This window comes from Chaetodon auriga, chromosome 2 (assembly GCF_051107435.1).
Source record: "Chaetodon auriga isolate fChaAug3 chromosome 2, fChaAug3.hap1, whole genome shotgun sequence".
In the NCBI taxonomy this organism is placed as follows: domain Eukaryota; kingdom Metazoa; phylum Chordata; class Actinopteri; order Chaetodontiformes; family Chaetodontidae; genus Chaetodon; species Chaetodon auriga.
In genome coordinates this window covers 15,358,433-15,385,820 of record NC_135075.1, presented here as the reverse complement: position 1 = coordinate 15,385,820, position 27,388 = coordinate 15,358,433, and the positions used below count along the sequence as shown (strand labels likewise).

General features: G+C 42.1%; 4 protein-coding genes across 5 annotated transcripts; all 4 read left to right on the top strand.

Annotated features, from left to right (window-relative positions):
* The first annotated feature begins 2,788 nt into the window (after positions 1 to 2,788).
* LOC143337570 (protein transport protein Sec61 subunit alpha-like 1) lies at positions 2,789 to 9,097 on the top strand. Its single transcript, XM_076757219.1, has 12 exons — positions 2,789 to 2,890; positions 3,531 to 3,598; positions 3,711 to 3,776; positions 4,615 to 4,693; positions 4,775 to 4,906; positions 5,002 to 5,111; positions 5,676 to 5,829; positions 5,952 to 6,112; positions 6,210 to 6,407; positions 6,539 to 6,730; positions 6,821 to 6,897; positions 7,951 to 9,097. The coding sequence occupies exons 1-12, from the start codon at positions 2,884 to 2,886 to the stop codon at positions 8,135 to 8,137; spliced, it is 1,431 nt and encodes a 476-aa protein (XP_076613334.1). The 5' UTR covers positions 2,789 to 2,883; the 3' UTR covers positions 8,138 to 9,097.
* Positions 9,098 to 9,798: 701 nt separating this feature from the next.
* chchd4b (coiled-coil-helix-coiled-coil-helix domain containing 4b) lies at positions 9,799 to 12,609 on the top strand. Its single transcript, XM_076744368.1, has 3 exons — positions 9,799 to 10,015; positions 10,735 to 10,833; positions 10,955 to 12,609. Exons 1-3 carry the CDS (start codon positions 9,994 to 9,996, stop codon positions 11,311 to 11,313), a joined length of 480 nt encoding a protein of 159 aa, XP_076600483.1. The 5' UTR covers positions 9,799 to 9,993; the 3' UTR covers positions 11,314 to 12,609.
* A 1,058-nt stretch (positions 12,610 to 13,667) lies between these two features.
* uroc1 (urocanate hydratase 1) lies at positions 13,668 to 20,284 on the top strand. The gene is made up of 19 exons (XM_076749730.1): positions 13,668 to 13,814; positions 14,512 to 14,642; positions 15,219 to 15,312; positions 15,424 to 15,483; positions 15,617 to 15,745; positions 15,846 to 15,907; positions 16,043 to 16,109; positions 16,494 to 16,637; positions 16,738 to 16,826; positions 17,688 to 17,750; positions 17,866 to 18,045; positions 18,135 to 18,232; positions 18,327 to 18,399; positions 18,548 to 18,737; positions 18,848 to 18,946; positions 19,030 to 19,129; positions 19,524 to 19,605; positions 19,740 to 19,839; positions 19,946 to 20,284. The coding sequence occupies exons 1-19, from the start codon at positions 13,689 to 13,691 to the stop codon at positions 20,084 to 20,086; spliced, it is 2,028 nt and encodes a 675-aa protein (XP_076605845.1). The 5' UTR covers positions 13,668 to 13,688; the 3' UTR covers positions 20,087 to 20,284.
* A 605-nt stretch (positions 20,285 to 20,889) lies between these two features.
* Positions 20,890 to 27,106, top strand: LOC143337528 (MAP kinase-activated protein kinase 2-like). Of its 2 annotated transcripts, none has more exons than XM_076757216.1 (10): positions 20,890 to 21,891; positions 23,097 to 23,236; positions 24,517 to 24,581; positions 24,673 to 24,752; positions 24,850 to 24,976; positions 25,206 to 25,281; positions 25,438 to 25,562; positions 26,346 to 26,431; positions 26,513 to 26,593; positions 26,694 to 27,106. In XM_076757216.1, exons 1-10 carry the CDS (start codon positions 21,628 to 21,630, stop codon positions 26,874 to 26,876), a joined length of 1,227 nt encoding a protein of 408 aa, XP_076613331.1. In that variant the 5' UTR covers positions 20,890 to 21,627; the 3' UTR covers positions 26,877 to 27,106. The 2 variants fall into 2 exon arrangements, with proteins under 2 accessions (XP_076613331.1, XP_076613332.1); XM_076757217.1 differs by having other exon boundaries at positions 21,212 to 21,891; positions 26,516 to 26,593; positions 26,694 to 27,105.
* Positions 27,107 to 27,388: the final 282 nt, after the last annotated feature.

Below are 27,388 nucleotides of genomic sequence, written 5' to 3'. Positions count from 1 at the left end.
CTTTGCCGACTTTTTACGATATCCTGTTGACTGATCACCTTTAACTACACTCCTGAGAAAAGAAAGAAAGAAAGAAAGAAAGAAAGAAAGAAAGAAAGAAACAGTGTTAATTTTGACAAAATTTCAAATTTAGTTTTAGTCTTAGTCGCTTGACTGAAAATTGTAGTTGGTTCAAGTCACATTTTAGTCTTTTATTTTGTTTTCTTCAAGATTTAGTCTGTGGAATCCAGTTTTTCTCAAATGTTTTAGTCATAATTTTCACAGACAGTTTCATGATACTGTAATGGATTTTGAACTATGCATTTAGTCAGTAGGCTGAGAATGTGTTACTGACCATATTTTTATAAATCATATAAAAATGAATGCCTAAAGTGTGCTAGATAAAGTGCAATAAAACAATTACACTGCTCACAAAAAGTTAGGGATATTTGGCTTTGGGTGAAAGTTATGGGAAATATAACAAGTTCAGGCTACAGTGATATTATATCATGAACGTAGGGCATTTAAGTAGAAACATGCAATGGTGATTTCCTCATCTCGAACAATTTATTGAAACAAAAGCCAATAACAGTGGTGGGTATGCCACAACAAAAAACGTCAGTGTCTCAATAACTTGTCATGTGCCCTTGAGCATCAATTACAGCTTGATAAGGAGTCTCATGCTGTCCACAAGTCGACTTATTGTCTGCTGGGGCTTGGCATCCCACTGTTCTTCAAGGGCGGTCCTCAGGACATTGAGGTTCTGGGGTACAGAGTTACGAGCCTCTGCACAGCGACTCAGCTCATCCCATAGGTTTTCTATTGTTTCTTTCAGCTTTCAGCTAGCTAACTTAGACGACATGTGAGTGTTAGCTTGCCTTGTTGTTATCTATCAGCGGGCACCAAGCAGGGGGAAGAAACATCCAATGAGATGGGGCACTGAGTGAATGAGACTTGCACTTGCAGAAGTGATTGGTTAAAAATGAAAACAACAACCAGGTTGTCCGCCTGAACACAGACAACTTTTTCATCTGGTCTTCAGCTGTCAGGGCATTATGAACAGGGATTTTGCTGTAATTTTTGTTATCAATGTTTTTTTCATTTATGTTGTTGTTACAATTTAGTCATGCAATAAAATGATGTCAACGAATACTTATCGTCTGAATTTTTTTTTTTAGTGGCCGATGTCTTCATAAATACAACCTTGATACAACCTCAGTTTTGCCCCTTTGGATCTCAGCCCAACAGCCCCTATTTTAACATTATACTGGCTAAATTCTTTTCTTGTGGTCAACCGGAAAGTAAGCTGTTCACAAACAATGCACCTCCTCTTCATAGCTCTCATTTAGGACAAGAACAGTACAGCTGTGCTGAGGTTTTTGTGATCCTATGCAGTATTTGACCACAAATAAGTGGTTGTATCAAATCATCACATCATGGATCCATTTGAACTCTCATGTTTTAAACATTAGGGAGTAAAAGGAACTTCAAATCAAAGCATCAGCATAGGACTCACAGATGCGCTGAGACATCTGTTGGATATATATGCCGCTTTTGCAATGCACTCACCATACTGCTGTTTGTGATTCTTCTTTCATTGTTGGTGCAAATTCATGGTTTTAGCTATTACTCTGTCTTACGCTTATTTGATGCCAGGCAGCATCGCTCTAACACAAGCATTAACTTTGACAATCTCTGCAAATGAAGGGTTTATTGCATTGCTACTGTATGGTAAATACAAGTGTTCCTGCTATTTTGTCCACCCCCTCATGCGTGTGTGGGTCCACCTTTGTTGACAGTCAAGCAGGCTTCAACTAAGATCTGTCTCAAACTGTCTTCACCAGCCTGCGTTTACTGAACTTGGTCATTTTTAAGCCATTGCTGCTCTCTGGTGGAGAAGGCTGGAGTAACAAGTACCTGCCAGTCCGAGTAGATTTGCTGCCCATTTGCCAGCAAATTGCTCTTTACTTCTTCATCCATATGTCAGCAGTGGTGAAAGAGGTAGTCAGGTCCTTCAATAAAGCGAAAGCAGGATTACAGTGTTTAAAAAAATCAGGTAAAAGCAGTTCCTGCATTCAAAATTTGACGCAAGTAAAAGTACTAAAGTATTATCAGCAAAATACTTCAAGGTATCAAAGGTAAATGGAATGAATGTTTAAATCATCAGAGGCTGGTCAAGGTGGAGCTGATGTTAAATGTTTTATACACTGTGCTGCTGATTAACAAATCTATTGCAATGCATCATATTATGAGAAAATGTTTTGAATGCAACATTTTAATCAGCAAAGTAGCTAATAAATACAGGGATCAAATAAATGTGGTGGAGTGAAATGTACACTATTTCTGTATGAAATGTAATGGAGAAGAAGTGTAAAGTTGAAGCAAATTCAGGGCCAAACTGGGAACAAACTGGAAGCTCTGAACTGATAGATAGATAGATAGATAGATAGATAGATAGATAGATAGATAGATATATCGATCTCCTAATAAAACTGACAATGGTCTATACTTTTACCTGAGTTTTCAAAACAAGAAGTTATAGTTGCTGACATTAACCTGTTGCAGCAGTGAGTCGGAGCTGGTATTTGGGGAAGAGGAAATACAAGGAGGAAGAGGATGGGGAGGAAGCTGAAATAAGGAAGAGGAGGAAAACATAATACAGTTTACGTATATCAAGTATAGCAGGGTCCATCAGCCTTGAAGTGATGTGTCTGTCTCTGTCTGACAACGCATCGATGGAGGCTGGCTCTTTAAATCGTTGGTGTTCGTGTCTGTAGTGGTGACGTGTCTCTAAAGTTTCTCCTCCTCCACCTCCTCTCCTCCCCTCCCGGCGGCTCAGTAGTGAGATTGAGTGTGGTCAGATTTACCCTGTAAAGGAGCACAGAGGTAGACAGCCGGGACATCATGGCCAGTGAGTATGACTTTGACACACGGGTCGTATGAGACTTCATATCCGGAGTCTGTGTAAGAACCAAACGCTGTTTTAATGTTCCGGACAACTTCGTGAGCTAACGGTGCTCGCGCTGGCACTGAAGGCAGGCTAGCTTACATTGCTAGCTAGCTGGTTGGCAGTTTTATACTATTGTGATCATTTTTTGAGGATAAGTTGCGCGTGGGTAGGGTTGAACAGTTAGGCAGTATGTTTGTAAGATGGTTTCCGTGCTTGTAGTCTGATCCTAGAGGTGCCGCGGTGGTTCTTGCTGGCTGGAAAGATCTCACATTTAAGCTAACTCGTTAGCCACTCATTCAAAGGCATTGACAGTGTAGTGATGACGACGCATAACACAACCGGTGTATTTTCAGCCTGCTGTCCCCAAATCACCTGTCTAATGCTCAAAGGGAACATTTGGTAAAGATAACACAAAGATCTAGCAAGAAACGTGGTGATATGAAATGTCTTATTTGATAATCAAATAGGGTTAACATCAGCGCTGGTTATTGTCAATTCAAATCTGTGTTGGGTCCGCCCACCATTCACTGCCACGTCCCACTGACGAACAGCGATTATTTCCCGTGAGCTCACATAAAAACTCACGTCTGCTCTCTTCCAGTCAAATTCTTGGAGGTGATAAAGCCATTCTGTGCAGTCCTGCCAGAAATCCAGAAACCTGAAAGAAAGGTGTGTATTACGCTCATTACATTTGTACATTTGCCTTTTCATTACAGAAAGCCTGCCTCGGCGTTGCTTTAGCTATTTGCTATAAAACCATCATAATGTGCTTGTCCAACAGATCCAGTTCAGAGAGAAGGTGTTATGGACCGCCATCACTCTCTTTATCTTCCTGGTGTGCTGCCAGGTCAGTGTCACGAGTAATTACTGTCCTTAGTTTCACATAATCTGTTTGTTCAATCAGGTTAGTTGTCCACCAGCTACTCTAAATGTGCAAATCCATAATCAGTCACTACACACTACAATCACCTGTACTCACTTTATCAATGACAAGCTGATCATCAGACCTTCATCAAAGGTCTGAAGAGCAAAATATGCAAGTGGTCACAGGAAGTGGTATTTTATTTTTATTTTTAAATGTAACACGACCTGTCAGGAAAACTTTCTCTGTAGTAAAAATCAACCACATATGTTTTTTATGTAGAATAAAGTCTAGAAAACTGGTATTTTTATGTTTAGAAATTCGACAACTGCTAATCACAACAAATCACAGCCCCAAATTCTACCTTAGTTTTTCATATGGTGTCCTGCTGTCATCCAACAGCTCGAAGTTGATTCATTTAGGATGAAAAAGAGAAAAGGAAGCAACTCTTTCTGTTAGAGCTGCAGCAAGAGAATACATGGTGCTTTTAAATCATTTTAGAGGTGTGTAGTTAATCAGTCAAAATTCATTGATGGATTTTCTGCTGATTGATCTGTCACTTAATCAAAAAAGGATGAGGTCATTAACCACCGACAGTGAGATCAGCTCTGCGCAGAATGAATACTTGGTCTGTTTAGAGACGTGTGTGTCAAACTGTCCAAACTGAAATACCCTGGGTTTGTACTTAGCATTGCACTGAATAGTTTTCATTTGTAGTTGGACTTGTAGTTTTGGATTCAACACTTTCCAGTTCATTGAAACAATACAACTTCCACATAATTGAAAAAAATATATAATTGTCTCACTCTCTGTTTTCCTCCAGATCCCCCTCTTTGGCATCATGTCCTCAGACTCTGCAGATCCGTTCTACTGGATGAGAGTAATTCTGGCCTCAAACAGAGGTATTCATCTGGCTAATAACTGAGTTTAAATGTGTGTCTACTTTCCTCCTGGTATATCCTAACTTGATTATCTTACTCCAGGTACCTTGATGGAGCTGGGTATCTCACCTATTGTCACCTCAGGCTTGATAATGCAGCTGCTTGCGGGAGCTAAGATCATTGAAGTTGGAGACACACCAAAGGACAGAGCCCTCTTCAACGGAGCTCAGAAATGTAAGGACGCTCTCATCACGTGGTGATTTGGGAGCATACGGTTGTAATTCAGAATTCCGTCCATAGATTGTCTAACCCCTGTTAATGTTTGTCAGTGTTTGGAATGATCATCACCATTGGCCAGGCCATCGTGTATGTGATGACCGGCATGTATGGAGATCCTTCAGAGATGGGTGCAGGAATCTGTCTGCTCATCATCATTCAGGTGAGAACAAGAATTTCATTCAAATTGGTCATAGTGTCATTTGACTTTAAATATATGTCTTATCCTCAGAATAGGCTTTTATTAAAGTAAAAATATTATGTTGTGAAAAAAGAACATAATGATGTAGAACTAATTAACGTGGATTATGGCAACATTTTTCTTTTGTGTGTTCTTTAAATTAAGCCCTGTTCATTTCTCATCACAGACAAATCCCGACAGTGATGTCGACACTTAAACTAGTCATTGTCAAACATATAATGTCCCTTGAATCAAATAGTTTGAAAGCGAGGCCCCTGCTATAAATAGACGTCTCACTGAGGTGCATCAAGGAGAAGCTTCTCATTATGCCAAGTCATACAGTTCAAAAAGTCACTGTTCATTGGTTAGAATTACATGACCAACTGGTTTGTTTGGATTAACTGAGTTTACTCACAAAGTAAAATATATTGCAGTGGAACTGGCTTTTAAAGGTCACACTGTTGTCTTACTTGCACAGCAAAGACTCTCCACACTCTACTGCTCAGTTCTTGTTCAGCTGACTGAATCTGCTGTATTGTTCTCCAGCTGTTTGTGGCTGGCATGATTGTGCTGCTGCTGGATGAGCTGCTCCAGAAGGGCTATGGTCTTGGTTCAGGGATCTCGCTGTTCATAGCCACCAACATCTGTGAGACGATTGTCTGGAAGGCCTTCAGCCCCACGACTGTGAACACCGGAAGAGGTAAGAAAGCACAAAGTGGTCGCTGAAAATGTGATGTTGAATAACACATTTACATCCTGTTGCGTTGCTCCTCTGCACTCCACACCACTGGGCCTCATTCTTGTGGCTTTTTGTGTTTGTAGGCACAGAGTTTGAGGGAGCAATCATTGCGCTGTTCCACCTGCTGGCCACTCGCACAGACAAAGTGCGCGCTTTGAGAGAGGCCTTCTACAGACAGAACCTGCCCAACCTCATGAACCTCATCGCCACAGTATTTGTCTTTGCTGTAGTGATATACTTTCAGGTGAGTTTCTTAACATGCGACTTCTCTCATAGTTCAAATAGAAACTGCTGAATGGACAAGATGATGATGGGAAGGATGTTTTTACTTCTTCACGCAGGGATTCAGGGTTGATCTGCCAATCAAGTCAGCTCGCTACCGTGGCCAGTACAACACCTACCCCATCAAGCTCTTCTACACCTCCAACATCCCCATCATCCTGCAGTCTGCCTTGGTCTCCAACTTGTACGTTATCTCCCAGATGCTTTCCACACGCTTCAGCGGAAATTTTCTGGTTAATCTGCTCGGTACTTGGTCTGTAAGTATAATTTAAACACAGCTTTCTGCCTCCACAAATTACTTTGACAAACTACTGGTGTTTGTTTTTGTTACCAAATGCTACAACGCATTTCTGCCCATTAAAGCTAGTATTTTCTGTCACGCTTGTAGGACACATCATCAGGTGGTCCAGCCCGTGCCTACCCTGTAGGTGGACTCTGTTACTACCTCTCTCCCCCTGAGTCATTTGGCTCTGTTCTGGACGACCCAGTCCATGCACTCATCTACATTGTCTTCATGCTGGGATCATGTGCCTTTTTCTCCAAAACCTGGATCGAAGTCTCAGGTTCCTCTGCGAAAGATGTGAGTTGCAACGCCTTTTTGAGAAGGTGGTGTTGTGGTTTTACTTCAAACAGGCTGTGTTTTAAAGCTCTGTTCTTCACTGTCTTCCAGGTGGCGAAACAGCTGAAGGAGCAGCAGATGGTGATGAGGGGACACAGAGAAACCTCAATGGTCCATGAGCTGAACAGGTAAGATCCAAATCCTTTTCATGTGCAGATGCTTTATTGCCACACCTGGTACCTGGCACTGGATTCTGATTGCTTATCAGAAAAAGAATCATGAGGGCAGATCAAAGCTGTCAGCATCAGGTATAAGATAGAAAATGTGAAATATGTGAAGAAATGAATAAAATAAATTATGATTGAATTTCATGTAGCTGCTTCATCTTCACGGTCTGGGTATTGCTGCATGCTGGCTCACTGTCGCTCTGTCATGGCTCACCGGGACGAACAGAATAAAGCTGTCGTTAATGTTGTTACAAACACCTGAGCTGTTCATGTCTGCCGTGAAAAAGGAATGTCAGTCAATCAGTCCTCTGCTGAGTGGGTCTGTTGGTGTTGTACTGCACACTCTTGAGAAGTCTCACAGAACAGGATGAGGACTTTCAATTAAAGTAATTAAACTCAATTTAATGTCCATTTAAAACCTTTTTCAAAGCTTTCCACTACATGTCATGACTCAGGTGTCACTGAGATGTCATCATTTTGAGTTGGGATTATTTTGTAAACATACTGAGCCAAGATAAAGAATTAGCTTCCAAGAAAAAGAAAAGTTTAGTGCCTCGTTGAAGGTACAGAGTGCAAAAATGTCAATTATTGAACAACACTGGAAAGTTAAAAGTATGGCAGCTGTTCAAGAATGTGATACCTTCTTTTTGCTGAAGGTGTTGTCACTTTGGTGAGCTTTCATAATAGGCACCACTTTAAGGAGTAGTCTTTCCACCTTTACCCCTCTTTCCAGTCTTTATGCTAAACTAAGCTAAGCTAAGCGACTGCTGGCTGCAGCTGTATATTTCACAGACAGACTTGAGAGTGGTGTCCATGTTCTCATCAATCTCCTGGCAAGAAAGCAATACATGTATTTCCCAAAACATGGAACTTCTCAGTTAATCTCTACTTTACAGTCATGATGAGTCTATTTAAATATCTGTCATTCTCGATACTTGGCTTTTCTGCTGAAAGGCTATAAAGTGAAACTCTGTGTATTAATATTCATCTCAACGTCTCTGTTTTGTGTTCTAGGTACATTCCTACAGCTGCTGCCTTCGGCGGACTGTGTATCGGTGGTTTATCAGTAATGGCTGATTTCCTCGGGGCCATTGGCTCCGGCACCGGTATCCTGCTGGCCGTCACCATCATCTATCAGTACTTTGAGATCTTTGTGAAAGAACAGAGCGAAGTCGGCAGCATGGGGGCCCTGCTCTTCTAGAAGAGCCGATATCCTCCCACCTTCAGTCAACTTTCATTGGGAACACCAACTTTGCATTTATTTTCCATCTGTGTGAAGCCCCTGCATCGTCAGCTCTCGAGTTTCAGGATGTTTTGAGGAATCTTCAGGAATATCAGCTGAAATTGGATATTGTGACTTGGCTGCACGCCTTGTCGCTCCCTCCTCAAATCTTCCATCCGACATTTCAGTTGTACTCCATCAGATTTCCCAACTGACTCGAGATTAAAGCTCCCCAAGATTCATGTTGTGTCTGAGATGAAGTCCTGCGGGAGTTTGGCAGCAAAGTGCTTCAGTATGCAGGCGTACTCGACGTGGTGGTCAACTGCCTGCTGTGTGCATAAAAGCACTTGATGTTCTGCTTGGTGTTATCTAAGTTTATACTTTTATTTTCAGCTTTATTTTATTTGTCAACCTGCCATTTATGTGAAGGTGTGGACCGGAAGATGAACTGTCAAACGCCGAATCAAGTACTGTCATTTTGATTTGTGACCTGTGTTATAGCTCCGATATCAACAGGGTCCTATAAGAAGAGGATGTGGAGCTCACATTGGGCTCCGCCCGACAAAAGAAATTGCTCAACTGTTTTTGTGAACAGTCATCTGATGAAACATTCAGAAAAAAAAGGGTCCTTGCTGTTTTACTGTCCGACATTCCCAGGGAGCTGCAGTATTAACTCACATGTCACGTTCACTTTTGTTAACACTTCCTGAGATTTTTGTTTTGTTCTGTTCTTTTAATTGTTTGCTCTAAGCATACGAGTTAATCACTTTTCCACAACTGACAAATTCAGATTTTCTGTACATAGGCCATGCATTGAATAACTTTGAATTTGTCTTAAGTGTAAGATAAAAGACTTTTGAATATGTAAAAATAAATGCATTTCAGAACAAACTTATAGAAAAACATTCTCAATAAAACCTTTTGTGGAAAAAGGCTCAATCTTTTGACTCCTATTTGTCTGAAGTGAATGAATAATTTGTTTCTGGGGAAAAGTCACCTTTCTTGTCCCCCACCCCTCTTCCCACTCATTAAGCATGTACAAGCACTATATAAACATTTACTTAATGGTTTAGAAGAACCGGAAAGCACTATAAAAAACAGTTTCTTTTATATGAACTATACGTATATAATATGTTTTTATACGTAATATTACTATGAATTCATACATTATCTGTTTTTACATCAACCTCCATTTATGGGTGGGGAGGTTATAGTTGTCGACAAAAGCATTTTGATTTCATGCATGACCTGTGTCTGTTTTACACTTTATTTAAAGTGTAAAATAAGTGTGACAGTACACATTGCAAATAAATGTATCGCAGGACATAGATTGATGCTCAGAGAAAGAAGAAGAAATATGTTTGGGGGGGTTTTTTTAATGTTTTTCCCTCTTCCCATTCCGCCTCTTTTCTTGCTTGACATTTGTAGTCAGGACGCTAATTTATTAAATTTAAAAGAGAAGTAGACAGAAATGATATCTTATCACAGAGTAAGATGAAAATCGTACATACAAAAATGTCCTGCGTTTCTTTATAAAACTTGCTCCTGTGAAATTAAAAGCATCATTTTATGGAAAAGACAGCGTTTACGTTTTCTGAACTCTTGGGGGCAGCAACGCGCCCTGGAGCCTCCGCGCTACCGGAAATATGAAAAGAGAAGAAGAAGAAGAAGACTCACGCTCTGCCAAGGATAGTTGTGAAACAAGCTAGCAGATGCTGGACTGAAGCCTCGGACGTTTCCATGTGTCGTGTCGTCTGTCAGTAAGAGTGGTTTTCCTCGGAGCGGAGTGTGCAGTGGATAAAAAAGAGGGATTGAATCTGCTCCAGCGTGAAGAAATGAGCTCGGTCAGACAGGAAGGTAACCATGCTGTGCTCGCCGGCTAACTTCTCTGGAAAGCTAACTCTGAAGTTTATTTTGGTCTGAATGAAAAATCAACGTCGGCGTTGAAGCGAGTTGTAAAAAGTCTATTATCACGTCTGTTGCCAAGGACTGTTAAAATCTGTGGCTGTTATTCATCAGTGAACAGGGCTGTTGGCTAGCTGTGACCATCACAGTGTTTAACCTTGACCAGCAGCAGTAGTGTGCATGTGTGTCATATGGCATGTTGCATGTCAAACAATGAGTCACGTTCAGCTAATTTTTCATTCAAAGCCATCGTGAGTCTTCAGTGGTAGTCTGAATGCAGCATTTGCACTTTTTACATTGTTTTGTTGATAGTTGTAGTTAAGCAAATGACCTGAACGCTGCTTCCACCTCTGAACTGGTCATATTCACAAGAGTGACCATACTGTATATACCAACAAGAGTCTTATTTTGTAACTTATCAGTCGTCATGCACAAGCTAATGTGTCACATTTCACAGATTTATATGGCCCATAAATATCAGCCTGGACTATTTATCCGTCAGGGTCTAATAAGGAAAGTGGAGGACACTGTTGAAATGGTGAAATTCAGCTTTAGTATGTCCAGATTTCAGCTGCTGAACCTGTGTTAGAGAGGCTGCAGTTGTCATTTAGCAAGCCTTTGGGTTGGATCAGGGACCATTGATTCGTTTGTTTCCACATTTTACACAACAGGTAAAGACCGAATCATCTTTGTCACCAAAGAGGATCATGAAACACCCAGCAGTGCCGAACTTGTAGAGGAAGATCCTGAGGACCCGTATGAAGAGCAAGGTGAGGCACAGTGAAACTACCAAGAGGAACCAGTTGTCATGCTAAAGTGTAGCAATGGTGAAGTTTGAAAAATGCATGTTTATTACTCACGTATTAACTGAAACCTCCTCTGTCGTCCTAGGTCTTATTCTTCCCAGTGGGGAAATCAACTGGAACTGTCCCTGCTTGGGTGGGATGGCCAGTGGTCCCTGTGGTACTGAATTTAAGGACGCCTTCTCCTGTTTCCACTATAGTACGGAGGAGGTGAAGGGCTCTGAGTGCCTGGAGCAGTTCAGGGCCATGCAGGAGTGTATGCAGCGTTACCCGGAGCTCTATCCTCAAGAAGATGAGAAGACGCCACAAGAACAGTCTTCAGAAACAGACCAGACCTCACAAGACTCATCTGCATCTGCAGAAATGTCAGGTGCAAACTCAACATCTGCCACTGAGCAAGACCCTAACACCACACAACCCACCACAGAGGGCGCAGTGGAAAGCTAATGATGAGCCTTGGTGGCAAAGAGAGTCGCACATTTAAAGTCCAACTGAAGTCACATCCAACCATGCCTTCTTGCAGCCAAAAATAGCGTCAACATGTTTTCAGAGTTAATGCTAACAGATGGATTTATTGTTAAAAGAAAAAAAAGAAAAGTTTATGAAGAAATATCAGAAATGTTCATCTTACTCTCAGTGGCTGGAAGGGCGTGTCCATGTCTGTGTGTCTGTGTCTGTGTTTGATTGACAGCTGCCAACAGACTAAGTAAACAAGCTCCCACCATACTGAAGCTTACATCGCTTACTTACAGTGTGTTGTTAGTAAGGAACACACCATAATGTAAACAGACTGAGGTGATATTTGCAGGTACGTTTACATGCTGTTAAATGTCCTGCAGCTTGAGTAGCTCATTAGCTGTCTCGACTGCAAACTGACATTTTTCAGTGCGTTTGTATTCCCCAGTGAACAAAACCTACAAAACCTGTTCCTGCTGCTTTATGCAAAAGCACAGCATGTACGGGGCGCCATCACAACCCAAAAAAACAGTCAAGTGTAAATTTCCCCCCTAAGCTTTCTGATTTGTCCTGTGAGGGGAACATGGGACTTGCAGTTTATGAACTGCAGCAGACAAAGATGATGACTTGTAATTTCAGCTGGACATTAAACATTCTGTACTGAATAAGATGGGCTTATACTTTTGTAAAACTAATATAATATGATTCATGAAAAAATGACTACCGTGTTGAGATTCTAGATTGATCAAAACAAGATTCATCAAGAGCTGAGAGGACCAAGGATACTGTATACTGATAAGTGTATACTGTACATTTTTTTATTTCCTTTCTCTCAAGATCGACGGTTCGACATGCTGTGATCTAAATATAAGTGCTTGAGCTGTAAGATTACAGTAAAAATGTTTTATTCATGCGTTTTTCATTTCCATTCTCTCATGTATGTTATTTTCTCATGTTCAGCATTGCACATGTACACTGTGTGTTGTACAAACTTTATATTCATAGTCCATTTTGACTCAAAGTTTCTATCAGTAACGTTGCTGATAAAGTTGCTGAATTCATGGAAATATGAAGAATCTAGTGAAGAACACCTGAAGAAACTTAGTGTGTAGTGTGTTTCCACAGTTTGTCCTCTGGGACTGCGTCTCCTCTGCTAATTTATAACCAGACTCAAAACTTTTACCTCAGCTGAACTTAACAGAACAATTTGTGTGCAACACAGGACTGATTTGGGTGGCTTGAAGTGAATACTGTTGAAGGTTTTATAATAAAATGTATTATGCCTCATTGGTTCTTGTGAGGTGCTCTTGTCGTAATATCTTCCAGGCCTGACGTTACAATAATGACCCTCTACTGTCCACCAGCATATTACAGGTGTGTTTGCCTCATCAGAAATCACAAGCAGCTATAGCAGATGGTAACTTTGAGTTGACCAGACTTGAGTCACAGCAGAAACTCTTTGCTCAAATATTATTACATCCTTTAAGTTTGATCTTGTTTCAGTTAATTCAAGCAGAATACAGATTCTATGGACAGCAGTAACGTCTCCAGATACATTGTTTTCCAGTTACTTGAATCAGCAAAGACCATGCTGGAAACCTAGTAGCTGTAATAGTTTGGAGGCTTGTCGTGTCATGTACCCCACGTGTCAGGTGTCTGTAGTGTGAATGTAAAGATTTGTAACCACAGCAAGTAAACAGGTTAATGTTAACATACTAACAAAGGTCATTGGATCTGTAGAGGTTGACACGATGTGGGATTTTCTGTTACACATGTAAAAATCACTACTAAGATGATAATAATCTGTCTTTAAAATCGGCTATGTTGTCAGCAGTACAGTGTGATTCAGCCATTACGAAGGGTAGACTAGCAATTATTCGCTTTCCTCTAACTCATGTCACATTGTCTGTACGATTACATATTTAGTCGTAACATGCACCCAGTGGACCTCATCAAAAAGTATGATATTGAGTTGTTAATGTGCATCTTGATGCCAGTAAACCTGAAAAGGAAAACAACATGATTCTACATATTAGCTGTTGACCTGTCCAAAGGTTCTGGGGTCAGAGGTCAGTGGCACTGTTTGTCCACTGAAGCATGCGCCACTTCAAACTCACAGGGATCAATAATTACCAAACACCCTTTTCTGTCCTCGCCGTACCATTGGTGGATTGTGAAGGGAAAAGACAGCCAAAAAGCCAATGGGACAATAAGACAAAGAGTGCTCGCCCTCAAATCTTACACAGTACGCAGCCTTTCTCTGCACAGAGGTCTGTTGGCTGTGAGGGTGCGAGAGCTGCCGTCAGTCTCCAGCGTGATTCCCGACTCCAGGTCTCAGCTCAAGTGTGTAAGAAATACTCAACAGGATGTCGTCTTTAAAGGAGATATGCAGCGGTTTACCCCTGGACCCTTTGCCCCCGAACCGGGGAAGAGACCCCAGTGTGCCACATGCACCTATACGCACCCCCAACCTTACAGCAGAGGAGGAGCGGGTGAGTGAACAATACCTGTGCATTCAAATTTCCATCACTCTTGGCACTCAGTAATTTGTTGAATAGTGATACATTTTATGATACGTCTGAATGAAGTCTAGCAGTTCATTTTAAGCACAAAACAGACCTCACAATGGACATTAGGACGTCTTAAATACAAGTGTAAATATTAATAATGGCATGTCATTAATGTCATTGGGTACACCTGTGCTTTTCCACTGTAAGGCGTCAGAATACCTTCTGTGAAATTATGTGTCTAATGGTATGAAACACTCTGCACATGGACCAGCTTGGTTAAAGTCAAAGCAAACTACTCTTAAAAGGAGAAAGTGAGCTACATGTAGAAGTTATCTCGCAGTGTGAGAGTGATCTAAAGGAGGGCACAGCTCAGGTCAGACAATAGCTTCACTATAATGTGTCAGTGGAAGAACAGCCAAGCTGTGTGCTCTGACTTGTTGCATCATCATTGTTGGCTCATGGGCCGCCCTAAAAAATTGATTATTCTCTAAGGTCCTCAACTGATTTCCCAAAGTTAGAGCAAAGGCTTCAGTCAATAATTAAAAGAGACACCGTGAGGGCTCCACCTCTTACATAAGGAGGGGCCCGAAAGCCAAAACATCTACTCGTATATCTGACCTCACTGAAACTGAACAGCGTGTGTTCACTAATCTGCTGTAAATGTGCCTCTTCCCTCTAGCTGGCACTGAGGAACGCACTGCGTTATTTCCCACCCTCCCACCACGCCACACTTGCACCCGAATTTGCTCAAGAGCTGCGGCAGTATGGGCACATCTACATGTACCGCTTCTGCCCCACATTGCGCATGAGGTGAGGCTGATGGGGGGAGTCCAGCTGATATATCCACATCAGTATTTAACATGAAAATGAGTCTGATAAATGTATATTGACTGGTCTTCCTTTTTAACATACAAGTAATACAAGCATTTTGACAATAATCCCTCAAATGTGGTCATTAGTTTCAAAGATGCATGCTGAGGCAGTGTTGTTATCAAGAGATGACTGACAGTAAACGACAGATGAGTTGTTTAATTTGTTAACTGATAATGCAATCTGTATAAACAATAACAACAATATCCACCTGCTGTTATATCTGCCAGTAGAGCTTTAGTGGCAGTCCCTGCTGCACGACATGCACACCAAACCTGATGCATGAAATAACACAATCTAATCTCACTGTTACTATAAAAAGCTGATGGTGGCTCATGTTAGATGATGTTAGCAAACTTAAGATGGAGATCGCTGTGTAACCAGCGCGTGGCCCCATAGGTGTGTAGTGTCATCGTGAAGATAAAACTCGTGGCCACAGTGTCAGAAGTCTCACTTTAAGATGGTTTTTCTTTGTTCCACCGCAGCAGTGATGTGAGTTTCTGTCCGTTTCCTCAGGGCTTACCCCATCGATCAGTACCCATGCCGCACACGTCAAGCAGCCTCCATGATGCTGATGATCATGAACAACCTGGACCCAGTGGTTGCTCAGGTGAGCCTCTAACACAGCTTGTATTCATTTTTTAACTAAGCTTGCTGAATCTGTGAAGTCTTCTGTTTGTTTTAATGTCTCAGTGACAGCTTCGTTTTCTTCGCCCTTCAGTTCCCCCAGGAGCTCGTCACCTACGGAGGGAACGGCCAGGTGTTTAGTAACTGGGCCCAGGTAAGCCCTGAGTTAGCCTGTGTTCAACCTGTGGGTTAGGTAATGATGTATAGAGTCTGAACAGATGAGTTTTAATGGTGTGTGTGTGTGTGTGTGTGTGTGTGTGTGTGTGTTTGTTTGTGTCTGGGTGCAGTTTCGCCTGGTGATGCATTACCTGAGTGAGATGACAGAGGAGCAAACCCTGGTCATGTACAGCGGCCATCCGATGGGCCTGTTCCCCAGCCTGCCTTCGTCACCTCGCGCCATCATCACTAACGGCATGGTGACTGCCCAGCACACTACTGATTTCATAAGCTGATGCTTTCAGCCTGCGTGCGTCCCTGTGTACTGACATACTCACCCTTTCCTCTTTCATCTCTCAGGTTATTCCAAATTACTCCTCCAGAAATCAGTATGAGAAGATGTTTGCCCTCGGTGTGTCAATGTAAGTCTTTGAAGGTGCTTTTCATCCTGTTATTCGGTTTCATCAGGAAGAAAATGATTCTACATTAAGCTTCCTATGACGGCGCAGATATCTGATATCTTGATGTAAAGACTTCTTTTGTTTGTCTGTGTTCAGGTATGGTCAGATGACAGCAGGCAGCTACTGCTACATTGGACCTCAGGGGATTGTTCATGGCACTATGGTATGCTTTTAAAAAAGATGTGCACACAGCGCTCCAGTAACTCCTCATATGAAATATGTGTTACTGTTAATCAGTGGTTCCCAAACTGAGGGCCAGGGCTCCACTTAGGGTAGTGTCAGGAGCTGATTTCTGTGTCAGAAACAAGAAAATAACAAATTCTTCTGCACAAAATTACACTTTTTTTTTTTTTTTTTTTTTTTAACTTTTCTCTAGTGTTTGCTTCTTTTTTCTTTTTCTTCTTTTTTAGTGGGACATACTGGACAATTTCACTCCTTTAGACCTCTAAAAAGGACCCACTGCTTTAAATCATTCACATTTCGTGCACAGTTTACCTGGATGATGCAGTTCCTGTTTTTCTGAGTGTCCTCGTGCTTTTCTGTGTAGCTGACTGTGCTGAATGCCGGCCGGAGGTACCTGGGCTCTGGGGACTTGCGGGGCCGTGTGTTTGTGACCTCTGGCCTGGGGGGCATGAGTGGAGCTCAGGCTAAAGCTGCCGTCATTGCCGGTTGTGTTGGCGTGATTGCAGAGGTCAGCTGGTATCCCATCATTTCCTGTTAATACTCACTGCTGACTGAGCAAGAATGAAGGAAATACTGTTTGTCGCTGTGTGAATTTGGTGTCTGTGTAGGTGGATGAGGCTCCTCTCAGAAAGAGACATGAGCAGGGCTGGCTGATGGAGGTCACCAGCAGCGTGGAGCACTGCATTAAATGCATCAGGTAACGAAGAGAAAAATGAATTAGGAGTAATTATGATTATATCAGTAGAATGGCAGAATGAGTTGGACTCGTCAGTAGGGATAGTTTTGAGTCTATGCATTGTTTATTAGGAAAAACCTACACGTTCTCCATTTGAGTGCAAGTACACTTGTGTCGTAGTGTTATATATCATTAATTATTAAAAGAATAGTTCAATATTTTGGTTGCTGCTTGTTGGAAGAGAGTTAGATGAGAAGATCAATACCACTCATACGATTAATATCCAGCAGATGATTAACTTATCTTGGCATAAAAACTGGAGACAGGAGGAAACAGCTAACCTGGCTCAGTCCAAAAGCAACAAAATCTGCCAGCCAGCAGCTCTAAAGAGTATTAATTACCATGCTGTATCTCATTTGTTTAGTCAGGACACCAACCAAAGTGTAAGAATAACATGTTTCAGTTTTCTTCGCCAGGCCTGAATTCCAGCCATGTTTTATTATCTTCCCACAGTCTTGCTGTTTCCCCTCGTTTCCAGTATTTATGCTAAACTAAGCTAATCGGCTACTGGCTGCAGCTTCATATCTACAGTACGGACATGAGAGTTTTATCAACTAGAAACTGTGGTCGTCAAATAAATCTGGATTAAGATATATAGTATTTCCTTTTGAGTTGAAGTATATAAAGTCATATGAAATGGAAATACTCAGTACTCAGTACAAGTACTTCAAGTTTCCCACTGCTGCTACCTTGTTATACATTAAATGTTTGGTATGTTAACATTGCTCCAAATTCAAGAAAACGGGCCCCTAAAAAGACAACATGATGTATGTGTATGTAACATGTGAGATGCTGAAATTCTTATTATTTTGTGTCTTTCAGAGAAGCCAAGAGCTCCAAGACTCCCCTCAGTCTGGGTTATCACGGCAATATCGTAGACTTGTGGTGAGTGAGAGATGAGAACTTTCTGCTTCCAAGACACGACGACACCGGTCTGCCTCCACAGTAAAACCTTTTGTTATGCACTCCTGAAACCTTCATCCTGCTTCGTCCTAACCAGGGAGAGGCTGCTGCTGGAGTATGAGAGGACAGGGGAGCTCCTGGTGGATTTGGGTTCAGACCAGACCTCCCTTCACAACCCATATAACGGGGGCTACTACCCAGTCCAGCTCAGCTTCCGCCAGGCGAATCAGCTCATGTCGACTGACCCTAATCGTTTCCAAACCATGGTCCAAGAAAGGTAAAACAGATGGGCTTTGCTTTGGTATATTATCCACAATATGTGGGTCTATGACGCTGAAATAACACGCGTTTTACATACAATCACAGCCTCCGAAGACACGTTAAGGCTATCAACAAGTTGTCCGATGCTGGTATGTTCTTCTGGGACTATGGCAACGCGTTCCTCCTGGAGGCCCAGAGAGCCGGTCTGTAATTAAACTCACACACTCAGAATATTTCATCAGTACCATTCAGACCACGTCAGGCCAGTTAAGAGGCTTGTGTTCCTTGTTTTTATAGGAGCAGAGGTAGAAAAGGTTGGTGGAGGAGCAACTGAATTCCGTTACCCTTCATATGTCCAGCACATCATGGGGTGAGACATTTTCTAATTTTTTCAATCTTGCATTGATCCTGTTATAGAAAATTATGAGTTTCAAAAAAGACAGACCAATGAACTGTGATCAGATATTTTCTTCTTGCAGTAACTTGTTTATTATCTCGCTCCTTCTGCTTTGGCACAGCGACATTTTCTCTTTGGGTTTCGGTCCATTTCGCTGGGTGTGCACATCCGGCGACCCCCACGATCTTGCCGTTACGGACGACATTGCTGCTTCTGTCCTGGAGGAAATTAGCGCCAGTGTGACTGATGGCGTCAGACAGCAGTACAATGACAACATCCGCTGGATCAGAGAGGCTGGGAAGCACAAAATGGTCAAGAAGTTTCTTGTCAACTGACATACATTTGATCATTCAATCCAAATCTGGTGAAGAGACACGCAGCTGCAATGAGCTGATTTCCTCTGTGTATTCTGTCCATTTAGGTTGTTGGATCCCAAGCCAGAATCCTCTACTCTGATCAGAGAGGAAGGATCTGCATCGCTTTGGCTATCAACCAGGCTATTGCTGATGGAAGAGTTTCAGTAAGAGGATGAATTGTCAGCTAAGGAGGTCTGCATCAGTTTTCACCAGAGTCTCAGTGTTTTTTGTTATTTCTTTTGTTCAGGCTCCCGTGGTTATTAGCAGAGACCATCATGATGTTAGTGGCACCGACAGCCCCTTCAGAGAAACCTCTAACGTGTATGATGGATCTGCCTTCTGTGCAGGTATGTTGACGATCGCTGTACACAACTGTGAACTTTCTTAACTGCAATTTAATTTTACAATTTGTCTGTTTTACAATAACTTAACAAGAATAGGAGAAAACTTGGTATGAGGAGTATTACATACCCTCAAGGACGTTTTTAGTCTCTGTAAGTAGAGGTTCATGTCATATTGATAAAAGTAAGGGAGCAGCATTACAACCCAGAGTGACTACTGATGTAAGAATAGAAAAGTAGTTGTGAGGTTTGTTGCTTTGCTCACAAACTCATAACCTTGGCTTTATACAGCCTCATCCTCCCAGCTTCACCGTACTCTCTTCATTCATTTAAATTAATAACACTGCAGGAAGAACTTGAAAAAGTCAAAGTGACAGCTCACAATGTCTCCCCCTTACAGACATGGCAGTCCAGAACTTTGTCGGTGATGCATTCAGGGGCGCCACATGGGTAGCCCTGCACAACGGTGGCGGTGTTGGCTGGTACGGCTGGCTGGTCTCCCAGTAAACAGCAATCTGTGTGAAAGATTGTTGTGATTCAAAGTTGTTTATTTGAATACTACTTGTCTGTCACAAAGTCAGTGTGTTTCTAACTTTACTTGTTGTCTCACTCACAGGGGCGAGGTGATGAATGGTGGGTTTGGTTTGATGTTGGATGGCTCAGAGGAGGCCGCGAAGCGTGCCAGTCTGATGCTGAACTGGGACGTCTCCAATGGGGTGAGAGTACAGGGAGAAGAAAGGCATAATAGCTTCCAGCCCACTCCAATGTGCTCAAACTGCAGATGATCGATGTCTGGCTCTAATCTGTCTGTGTGTGTTGCAGGTGGCTCGTCGCTGCTGGTCTGGAAACTCCAACGCCTATGAGACCATCCAACGCACCATGGAGGAGAACAGGCAGCTGCGTGTCACCATGCCTTTTCCTGTACAGGACGAGTGCGTGCTGGACCGTGCCCTGCAGGGCTAGCTAACACTTTAGCATAGGCTAACAGCCAGCTGCACACAGTCACACAGCAAAGGAAACCTGCTGCTGTAATCGCTTCAGCAGTGTGTGACAAGAAAACCCTGCAGCAAAACATTTTGAGAGAAGTAGTTAATGAATCAGTGGCAATGTTGTTATGTAAGTTATTTGCAATGAACACACAGAAAGCAAAGTAGGCTCAGTATTGTGCAAGGCTGTTTTAATAATTAAATCTACAAGAATATATTCTTTTTTTGTGCATTGAAAATTAAATTACAAGTACGTATAAATAATAAAGCCCACATGAGTCATTTGTTCGTCAGTAACCTGCAAAAATAATTTGTCCAATGATATCAGTCAAAATCTCAGTGGAGAAATTTAGCTCTGATTTAAAAAAAAATAATAATACATATATTAGATATTTATTTATAATATACATATGTATATTTATTTAAAAAAAATACTTGATTCCAAAGCCTCCAGCTGCACATGTTTTACATTTTATTTAATGTCTGTCCAGCCAGGTTTTTGGTACCGAAAGAAGACTTTGCCGTTAAGCACCCTGCCAGGTAACTGGCACAACCTGGCTGAAATATGAAGAAGAGAGATCATGCATTGTCCAAAAAAGAAAATGTTTCACTTAAACCCATGAATAGAAATGAGGCATCACTGGGAATGTATCAGTAGTCCTGAAGGGAAGGAGAGGAGCTCACAAGACATACAAGACAAAAAAGTGTCAGATTTGAAGGATTTCTTGGCACGTTTTGTGCCTTCTGACTGTGCCATGATGTCATTTGAAGACCCCCTTCACTCCAAACGTCTCAACGCCATCTTGATCGTTAAGTTAATGGCTTTATCGAGATTCTACATATTGGGCACAGCTTTCATTGATAGTGGGCAGTGCTGTGAGCAGGATGAGGATGTGGTGTGGTGAAGAAAGTCATGTCCTACAGCGGGGGAGATTCCACAGAGACTGCAGTTCAAGGACACAGCTATATTCTTTTAGGGGGTCCAGTTCTCGTGCATACGCCCCTCTCAATACAGCGCATCCATTTCTGTTCATAGCTTTTGCTCTTTTGCTCTCTCCACTGGTCCCCTGCCGTGCGTCTTTACGCGTGAATGTGCCTTTAAGAAAACGAATTTGAGCCGCTCCGCGCTGACGTAAGGGAATTGGAGAGGTTGTTGTACCCTGCAGGAAAAGGAGGCAGATAACCGTGATGAGGACCAGCTTGGGGTACCAGATTCCTTAAGCATTTTCTTTCCTCTCATTTCGAGTCTTTTACTGTCTCTACGCATCCACTCAGATCAGCTGGGAGTCTTTTGGAGTTCTTTATGCCAACATAACGGTGCGACTTCAGACCTCCGCCCTTTTCTGTACTCCAAGGAGGGTTTACAGATTGCATACCTAATTTTTTTGCTCCCACAGTGTTCAAACGGGATCGAGATGTTCTGAAAGTCCTCTGGACATACGCGGATGAAGTAGGATGACACCGGATATTTTCTGTGGCAGAGACTGATGTGTTTGCTTTGCATCAGTGAGGGAAAAAATGCATCATAATCAAGAGGAGCAGTCGGTAAACACAGTTAGTGCGCAGCACGGGACAGCGCGCCACAGTGACTCCAACAGCCTGGAGAGCAGCTTGGGAAGCGGCCTCTCTGACCTCCAACCACCTGCTTACTCTAAACTGGAGTTCAGGAGAAACGCGGTGACAGATGACTATAAGATCACAGCTGAGGTTCTCGGCCTGGGGATCAATGGAAAAGTGCTGGAATGTTATTGCAAGAAAACAGGAGAGAAATGTGCTCTTAAGGTGTGTGTTTGTCTGCTAATCTATCCTGTGTGATCTAAGCAGTCCTCTGGAGGCTGCTGTCCCTGGAAAAAAGACAACTCCCATCAATTATTCATGTCTTCTGTCATCTCCAGCATTTATTGGTGTCTTTAACTGTAAATCTGTGCCGAAGTGTGATTTTGTGAGGCTTTGTGGTGTTCGGGGGCTTTTATGTGACGCAGATGAAATATTGAATCAACCATGGATGCATGTAGCAGTAATCTGAGAGTGAATTCAGTTACTGAGCTACCCAGACAGTGAATGTGTCTGTCAGACAGTGATGTGCTGTCTGGGATGTTTTGACACAGTTTCCATGATTGTTGTGTGCACAATGATCTGCTCTGTTGATACTTTACATCATCTAAGCCTCTGACATTTAACAAAAGTGAAAGAAAATCTGCGGTTTTTACTCCTCTACTCAACATTAAGTATACAGCTTATTAAACGTTTGCAGTGATTTTAAAAAGACATCTTGGGAAATGTGAGAGCTGGTAAGTCAATAAGCAGCTGTAGGTTTGCAGCAAAGCCTCAAGAAAATCGAAATAGGAAGCACAACCCCACAAGGTCCTCCACATGTTTTCTTTGGAATATCTCCGGTGGTAAGCCACAGCCGAAAACCTATGATGAAATGTGAAGAGCTGGCTCACGCTGCGTATGTAATCTTCTGTTCTGTGAGTAACATAACGCTGTGATTTGTGCCTAGAGGCTGTGCAGCAAAGTCACACCTTTATAAACAATCAAATCTGAGCCTTCACTCCACAGTGTCCACAAGGGTTTGGGCTGGGTCTGCATGTCTTGGAAAATATCCTCCTCCCCTGTCTGTGATACCACAGCTGCAGCCCTGTGTCTTTAAAGACAGGGCATGCTGCAAAATGCAGTCTTAAAGTGTTCACTCATAATGTTCCCACTGGAAATGACAGCTTAGCAAACAGCTGCAGATTAATGGCTTTAATAGCAGCCATTCATACAGTGAGGATCGGCACAATGGGGCACGTGTTTGTCTCTGAGTGTGTTTATTGATCTCAGACTTATCAGGCTAAGGATGTCAGACAGATAATAAAATCAATCAAGCTCATCTGCCTTAGAGGCTGTGATTTGCAACCTGAGATGCAGATGTGAAACCTTTCCTTTATGTTAACAGGAAACAGACGCATTTCATTTATGTGTGTTTTTGTGACGTGGAGCAGATCCTGTACGATACTCCTAAAGCCAGACGGGAGGTTGAGCTGCACTGGAGAGTCTCTGGAGGCCCCCACATCGTCCGAATACTCAGCCTGTATGAGAACATGCACAAGGGGAAGAAATGTCTCCTCATCATAATGGAGTGGTCAGTATATATCGTCTGCTTATTTCAGGCCTTTAAGGGGAAACCAATGCTAAACCAGATTTGTGTGTTGTCTATAAAGTAACACAGCTCTGTGTTCATTTCTGACTTTGAAAAGTGTCATTCTGAATTAGCCTTATCTGTGAATAATGGAACAGCTCCTGTGATGGCCAGTGCGAGATCCAGCTGAGCTTCACTTCAGCCCACACCTGCTTTGCATTTGATTTGGGATTTCAGGGAAAACTATACCACTGCTGCACAGAAGAGAGATGCACACCTGTGCTCTCCTGTCCTTTTTGTTTCTGCTTTTGTTCACACCCTGACTTCTTCCACACCACAGCTTGTGCTTTTAAATAATACACCAGAGTCCTAAATTATGGAAGTTATGAATTTTCTCAGTTTGTTAAAATGATCCTACATCCAAAAACAATTTCACCTTTTATGTACTTTAAAAAATCTTTTCCTCTTTTTCCTTCTTACATCTTTGATATTTTATATTCTTTGCGTAGCCCAAACAAACACGCCCAGGTTGGCTTTTTTATCTTGTCTGGACACAGTAGATTCCATTGTTATTTGGTTTAAATTTAACTTGAGCAAATAATTAAACTCAGACTAAAGATGAAAATGAAAGTGAGACATCACAGTGCAGAACAACACATGGACAGGATGGTAATCTGACACAGACTGTTTGGCAGTGTTGTTTTCCTCTTTGTTCACCGCAGAATAGACTTGACGGGATTCATCTGAGTCACTGACCACATGTTAATGTGGCTTGAATGACTGGATGCGGCTGTAAACTCACTGGGTTTTGCTGTGCTGTGTTCACACCTGCGATTCACATGCGATTCAAACACACAGAACATTTTAATATTTCATATCTATATTTTATGCTAAGAACTAGCATGGCTTTGACAGAGGCCATATTTACTGGAATATGAAACACTTTACAGCTGCATTATAAGCTGCACTTTGGAATCAAGTGTCACCTGGTAGCACTATCATTTATATCTTGTGTGTTTGTTTCACTTTATGGCATAAAGATAACACAATAGCTTGCTGTAGTTTCTGCCTTTGGGTGGATTTTCCCTTTAAATGCGTCCTCACAGCTTGAGTCATCTGAGTCTGCCGTGGCTCTGAAGACTGGACTCATCTGAACAGTAAATTGCGAGGCACAATGACTCGCTTTGTTGTCAAACCATGATTGCAGTGGAGAACTGTGTTTGTTGTTTGCCAAGAGTCCCCTCGCTGCCCCAGTTCTGATCTCTTTGTTAACCATGTCTCAGTATGGAGGGAGGGGAGCTGTTCAGCCGCATTCAGGCCAGAGGGGACCAGGCCTTCACAGAGAGAGGTTGGTTAGAGTTCACATTCAACCGTTTAAATTCATGGCTTTCTATATTGTGCCCTGCCCATGTTACATCTGCGTCATGTCTGTCCATCAGAGGCGTCAGAGATCATGCATGACATCGGCATGGCCATAGAGTACCTCCACCACATGGACATTGCTCATAGGGATTTGAAGGTACGGCTGCTGTCAAAGTAATTCTTCACAGAGAATATAAGAAAGATTTTCTAGCTAAATACATGTTTTGAATCTCTCATTGTCCTGCTCACTACAGCCTGAAAACCTCCTCTACACCACCAGGGAGAGTAACGCTACCCTTAAACTGACTGACTTTGGCTTTGCTAAGGAGACGACACTACACAACTCTCTGCAAACTCCCTGCTACACTCCATATTACGTTGGTGAGTGTTTGCTGCCCTAACCTTAGTAGGAGCTGTAGTGAAATCAGCAGGTGCACGCTGTATTTGTGTCACTGTAATGAATGTGCTATTACAGGCGTAGTTTGTGGACGTGGTTGCTGTCATTCACTCTCATGTTGTCCATGTGTGTCTGCATATTGTCCTGCGAGTGTGTATCTCAGTCTCCACATCATTGTGTTGTCTTTTTTTCTGTATGTATTTGTCCATTCAGCCCCAGAGGTGCTTGGGCCAGAGAAATATGACAAGTCATGTGACATGTGGTCTCTGGGCGTAATCATGTACATTCTGTGAGTATCATGTGCGTCTGCAAACGATTCAACCCAATGAAACATTTAGAGTTATTGTGGCATCCTGTATGTTAATGTCCAAGCTTGTGTTTGTGGTTAAAGAAGAGAGCAAAGAAAAACAGTCTCTTCTTCTCTTTTCTTCTGTTGTGTTTCTAGTCTGTGTGGGTTTCCTCCGTTCTACTCAAACACAGGTCAGGCCATCTCTCCAGGCATGAAGCAGAGGATCAGGATGGGCCAGTATGAGTTCCCAAACCCTGAGTGGGCTGACGTTTCAGAGGAAGGTCAGGCTGTGGCCATAAAATTCATAAATCACAAGAAAAAGATTTCAAAATTGATATGATTTAATCAGCACAAAGTGGGATGAATCAATAAATACAATGAATAATATTCACAAATAAAGCTGCTATAGTCAATATGTTTATATTAACAACAGAGCAAATGACTATGTGTAATGTTAAATGTGTTGCTCAAAGTGACGACCCCCACTGCAGTTTAACAGAGCATTTTAGTAACTTTCAGCTCATTGTTTTGGTTTTCTGGCCCTCAGCTTTAATGTTTTGGTTCAGTTGATCATTCTCTTTCACCTTGTTTCCAGCAACAAGCAGCTGTTTTCAGCAAAAACAGTGCTGATAAATCACCAGTACACCACCAGCTCAACACCAAATGACAGGCAGGCAAACTTAGTGATTAGCTGGTGAACAACATTTAGCAGCAGAAGAGTCACATATTTTAAAAAAAAATAGAGATAAAAGTGAATGTTAAAACTGTACTCATCAGGTGACCAGAAATGCAACTATACAAATGAATGATAATGTTGCTCCATAACTGCAGGATGCTTACTAAAAAGCTCTCCATAAGAACTTAAAAGGAATAATATGACAGTGTTTACAGCTTCTTTCCAATGCCCCCAAAGTGACAAAAAAAATTGATTAACAGGTTTAAACATAGTATTGTGCATCGACCCAGTCACTACAGCATCTCCAGTCTGTCGGTCATATTGTACTTGAGACTTTTTTGGTTAAATGTTTGATGATTTTCTGTGTTTTATGTTCTGTCCTCTGTAGCCAAACAGCTCATCATTCAGTTACTGAAGACAGAGCCCAATGAAAGGATGACCATTGGACAGTTTGTGAACCATCCCTGGATTAGTGTAAGTTACCACTTTGTGAGCACTGTGTCTATAGACCTATATGTCAGCCCCCTGTTATTTAAATGATTTCTTATACTGCAGCAGTCCATGGTGGTCCCGCCAACACCACTCCACACCTCTCGTGTCTTGACAGAGGACAAGGAACTGTGGGACGATGTGAAGGTGGTGAACTTGGTCTAGATCTGTTTATTTTCAGAATATGACCACGAGGTGGCAGTGAAGCACCAGACTTACAGCCCAAAATGTCTGTGTCCTCCACCAGGAGGAAATGACCAGCGCCCTGGCTACCATGCGTGTTGACTACGACCAGGTGAAGATCAAAGACCTGGACATGTCCAACAACCCTCTGCTCAATAAGAGGCGGAAGAGGCCCGTGCCTGGAGGAGCCGACACAGGAGGAGACAGTGATGGAGGAGGCGGAGGAGTGGTGTGTAATACTCACTGAGAAGTCACATTTTCTGAGGAGCATGGGAAAATGATCATTTGAGAAAAGTAGTGTAGAAGTATGAAAGTGAAGCAGAGTGAGCAATATTTTCCAATCTACATGTCACTTACTGTATTTTATTCACTTTTTACTGTTCTTTGTATCACTGCACTCAAAAGTCCAATACATGGCATTTATTTTGAATGTTACTAGTCTAACATGTGAAATAAAATTGTGTTTTTTATGTTTATACAACTGTATGGTGTCACTTTTGTACAGGAACCATCATTTTTCCGAGAGAATTATAAAATGTGTTATTATTGAAAAAATCGGATTTTGTGGCAGTGTGACAAATTAGCTCGTCTTGCTGTAAACAAAGAAAGGCTGTATGTGGATGTCATAAAAGATATTTATTAGGCCAGATTACGTCCTACCAATAAGCCCTAAAGGAGACTTTTATAATGGTTAATTATGTCTGTATTGTAACATGTACAATCAAAGGACATTTAACTATGAGAGTTGAGGGTGTTATC